The following is a 4,979-nucleotide window of genomic DNA, read 5'->3' as shown; positions in this document are numbered from 1 at the left end:
TGTAAGTCTTGCTGTCGGTACCACAACCTGTCAAGGCAGGGTCATGGAAATACCTGGAAATACCATAGAACGTTACTTACATACCTTTTAACACGAAGGTGTTCTGGTTGTCAGACAAGGTAGACCGTTCTTTCGAGAGCCGAGAATGACGATATGTACAGCTCTCCAAGGTGAATGTTGCAAGACAATAAAGAGGACATGGGAGATAGCATTCTGACATAACCGTGAGGAAGAGGTGAGGCCCTAGAAGCTGACCTGCAGAGCGTTCAGCCACTGGAAACAAACCTAGGAAGAAGCCTGAAGGCGTCTGATGCCCTGGACCCAGGACCGTGGGCTATCACAGAGGAGCTGGAGCTCAGAGGCTGCAAGATTAAGATTGGGATAACACATACAGGCATATACAGCTCGCCAAGGTGAAAGTTGCATAACAAGAAAGAGGCTAGGGGAGATAGCATCTGAACGCAGCCCTGAGGACAGGTGCGACGCGTTAGAGGCTCACTTCTAGAATGGCCAGACACAGGACACTGTCCCACGCAGGAGCCTGAAGGCTTCATACTGCCTGGAGGCAGGACTGAAGGGACATCATGGAGCAGCTGGAGCTCAGAGGCTACAAGACTAAGATTAGAAAAACACATAGAGCTTACCAATCTGAAAGTTGCACCAGAAGAAAAAGGCTAGAGAAGATAGCTGCCGCGAGGAAGAGGTGCGACCCAGAAGGCCTTAGAAGCTCTCCTGTGGAGGGGCCTGCCAAGAGGAAGGGTCCAGGGAGGAGCTTGAGAGTATCGGACACCCTGGAGCCAGGATCCAGGAGATGTCATGGAGGAGATGGAGCTCGTAGTCTGCAAGGTTAAAATTAGGATCATACATACAGCTCTCCATGGTTAAAGTTTCATGGCAAGAAGGAGGCTAAAGGAGATAGCAGTCAAACACAGCTGCGAGGAAGTGGTGCGACCCAGGACGCATTAGAAGCTGACCTGTGGACGGGACAGCCATGGGAAACAAACCCAGGGAGAAGCACGGGGGCGCTAACGCCCTGGGACGAGGACTATGGGGCTGTCACAGAGAAGCTGAAGCTGGGAGACTGCAAGATTAAAATTAGGATGGCATGTATAGTGATGTGTGAAGCGCCATCCGTATGACAGTGGGCGTATCTTGTGTAATTAGTAGGGGTGTGTGAATCGGAATATTTTAAGTCGTATCGAATCGAATGGGGGAAAAAATTCTGAATACCAAATCGAATATCGAATATTTGTACAAAATTTACACTATGTCACTTTTGCACTAAAAGTTTCCATTTTGTGGCCCATGGCATTAGTGTAATTTTTCTGGCATTAACTGTCACAAGAGAGACATGCAATTCTTCTGTTTAAAGCCCCTACTCTTTAATTTTACATCGGAGTGATTCCTGCTTTTCAGGTGAGCGTGCACTTACTGGAGTACTGGAGATGTTACCTTCATTTCAAAATTTTATGTCAGGCAGTAGCATGTTATATGGATGAGGCCGTAGTTGTTTCAGACACCCACTGGCCATTTATGAAACGAAACGAATTGGCATCCTGCACCCTTTAGTTTATTGGCTCTCACTCAAGGAAGTTGCAGTGCTGAAATTTTAGACATAAAGGACATCTTTAAAACACCCTTCATGGTCCTGAGCTGTAGTCATTATTCGGGAGTCCTGAATAAGTACCTTTTAAAAGCAACCTCACAAACATCAAATCAAAGTCCCCCGTCGGCACCGCTAAACTGCACGTTGGAGGGGCGCCACCCCTTTTTGGATTTTTTGGCTGTGCAGTTTGGCACGAGAATAAAGGTCACTTATGCTCTAGTTATCACACCATCTAGACGGTTCTTTCAAGTGCGCGACATGGTGTCACAAGTGGAATACATTCTTTGAGGCCCACTATGTCAAGTGAAAACATGAAGCCTTCATGGAACTCTGGTGGCTCGGGTCTTCAAGCCCTTCCACGGTTCTACTTCTTGGTTCCTAGCTCGTGGAAAGAATGGCTATTCCAATGTGATGAATACCGCTTTCTGTCCTGCCTGTTCCAAGCGCCAGGGAACGTGGAAGTCGGGATGCTCTTGAACTCCGTGGGTTCACTGAGAAGCTCTTCAGGTCTTCGACACCTTGGCCTTAATGACAGAAGATTGGTGCTTGTTGAAGGCGGTGAAGAAGAAGCTGATCAATCACTTCATTCCTCTAGCCAATGGGGTCTACGAACACGTTCGATTCTATCGGCGCATGCAAGAAGCGGCCGAGACTTTGGATGCTTTGTACATCGCACTTCGAACACTGCTTAAGAAATGCAACTATGCATTGGCTGACGTCGAAGAAGGCATGGTTAAAGGCTCCAACTTTCTGTGGTGGAAAATTAATTTTTCCACGGGGCTCCAATGTCAAATCCGCGGGCGTACGCGAGTAAAAATCGCAAATTCCGCGCCATTCTGCAAGTGTGGCACAAGTGCATGTCTGGAAGCAGATGCACTCAGATCAAGCCAGTCGGTACCTGAAAGAGATGGACACACTTTTATTTTCTGTTAACCACGTTATTTTCGTCGACCACTACCGACACTGTCGACCCACGCCGTTAAGCCAAGCTCCGTGTTTCTCGAACGGTTCTGAAATTCGACGGCGAAGTGCGTTCTGCCCGGGTATCGACCCGCCGTTGGTAACTCGCGTCTCCAAGAAATTCTTCATTTTTGGGCGTCCAACCTTTTCCAGCGAAATATTAGCGACAATGAGTGCTTCCAGAAATTCCGTAACAACGTCCATTCTTGCTTCCCGGGCTGTGACCACAGAGTCCAGCATCTGCAATCTTACATCACCCTGCTGCAGTCCAGAACAACCAGCAGCAACGTTATTGCCTCGCTGCGTTTCTTCCTGCCTTCGCTTGAACTTGTCGGCGTTCATGCGGTGCCCGTTGCTCATTACGTGGTCGTCGATCGTAGATTTACGTCGATGGTCGACAGACTTAGCACACACCTTGGAAAAAAGGATGCCTCCGTCCTCATAGAATTCGGCGTTTCTGTATTCCCGGGCGCGATCTCGCGCACTTTCCTTGCTAAGGTGCGACATAACATCGTACCTATGCATCGTACGACCAGGAACGCGTTCGTTCTCAGTAGTATAGATTCGAGCCCCACAACAGCCACTTTTTTCTAATCCAGTTCTAGGAATTTCTAATCCACCACCCATTTCTAATCCAGGTCAAGCCAGGTCTAATCCAGGCTCCACCCCTTCATGGTGATCCATCTAATTTCTTTGTGATTGGCTGCCCTTCATTGCCACATTTGCTCACTCGCTCATAAACACCAAAATTATCTATTCTATTCAATTCTAAGTCAGTTCATAGGCTTCCAAATTGCTCTTTTTTCTAATCCAGTTCTAGGAATTTCTAATCCACCACCCAATTCTAATCTAGGTCAAGCCACTTCTAAGTCCTCTGGTTGGTTGGTCACAGCTCTATTCCTTCACTCTGATTGACCGATCCAGGCTCCACCCCTCCATGGTGATCCATCTAATTTCTATGTGATTGGCTACCATTCATTGCCACAACATCTGCTCACTCGCTCGTAGACACCAAAATGATCTATTCTATTCAATTCTAAGTCATAGGCTTCCAAATCACTCACCTGTCTATTGGTCTGGGGGGTGGTCACTTCCATTCATTTCTAAAACCTAGTGATTGGCCTATTGGCTGCCTCTCATACATGCTCGATAGACTCATTTGTCATTTCCGCTCTCTAGTCACTCGGTCACACACTTTCAACTGCATACTGCTTCATAATTTCAACCGCAACATAGACAACCACTCGTGGGTCAATTCCATTCATTTCTGGTGAGCTCACAAGCCCCCCAAATTGCATATTGGCTTGGGACGCTTTCTAGTTAAGCCAGGACAACGCTTCGGAACAGTAAGGACATAGAAAAACACGGGAAATAGTTTTCAACATTTATTAGACACATCATGGTGTTCTCAGAGAGATTGCAGTTCTCTCTGGAGCACTTCCAGCACACTGGACATTTCCGCCCCGCATCCATGGCGTTTTTGACATAAGTACCATGTGGATCACCCAAGCGTTTGTCCTTCTCCATCCACGGCTCAGTCCCAGACCGCACGCGAGAACAGCATGTCACAGAAGTATCAGTTCTCTTCCTGCACATCTTCTGGAGCGAAAAAAGAACATTATGAGCTTCACTATTTACATCATCCATTTAAACTTACCATATTCACAGCTTCCGTAAGGGTAGGATTCGATGTCATTGCAGAGGTATCGCTTGTCGTCATATGCCATCAGACTTCTTTTGACGTTGCTGATGGTGTACATGCACTGTTTCTTTCCAACTATTGACACTTGCTCATTCGATACGCTCGTGTGGTTGAATAAGGTATCACAGTATGTCTCATGGAGGAGGTGCTTGCGTACAATATTTTTCTTTACCCCTTTAGCTCTTGCAATTTGCTTTTCTCCAGCTAGTTTGATGGAGTACATTTTAGCTTTCAAGCATATTACTTCTTCGATAGGTACACTACCAGTTTCGCTTTTGAAAGCCCCAAGTCTCCCATGATTCTTTTCACTGTACAGTGGATGATCCTGGTCGAAGGAAGACAAATCTAAGTGATCGTCGGCGATCGCTCGTAACTGATCTTCGTAGTCTTTGCAGAATAGGCCGAGGATCAGAGAATCCGTGTCAAAGTAACAGGTAATCACTGGACAAGTGAGCTTACTCAAGAGGGTTTCGTAGTAGAATGAGTACATGGTTAATTTACTCAGTTCCAAAATCGTAAACCCAATCTGGAGCGGGAAATCGCATCGCACTTTTCTTTTGCGCATTTCGCACATGACACAATCCGGGGACAAAATTTCCATCCTCACGCATTCCGCCCGACTCCCGAGGCGACTCGCCGTCTCCTCATCGAAGGCTACTCGAATGTCCCGCATGTTAAATTTATTTAAAAGCGTTCTTCCGAATACCGCAT

The 4,979-nt window shown here is 46.9% G+C and overlaps 1 protein-coding gene across 1 annotated transcript; it reads right to left on the bottom strand.

The window, feature by feature from the left end:
* Window positions 1-2,560: 2,560 nt before the first annotated feature.
* LOC135387317 (CGG triplet repeat-binding protein 1-like) lies at window positions 2,561-3,091 on the bottom strand. Its single transcript, XM_064616568.1, has one exon. The coding sequence runs from the start codon at window positions 3,089-3,091 to the stop codon at window positions 2,561-2,563; it is 531 nt and encodes a 176-aa protein (XP_064472638.1).
* Window positions 3,092-4,979: the final 1,888 nt, after the last annotated feature.

This window comes from Ornithodoros turicata, chromosome 1, assembly GCF_037126465.1.
Source record: "Ornithodoros turicata isolate Travis chromosome 1, ASM3712646v1, whole genome shotgun sequence".
Taxonomy (NCBI): Eukaryota; Metazoa; Arthropoda; class Arachnida; order Ixodida; family Argasidae; genus Ornithodoros; species Ornithodoros turicata.
The sequence above is the reverse complement of the archived record's forward strand: the minus strand, read 5'-3'. Positions and strand labels throughout refer to the sequence as shown.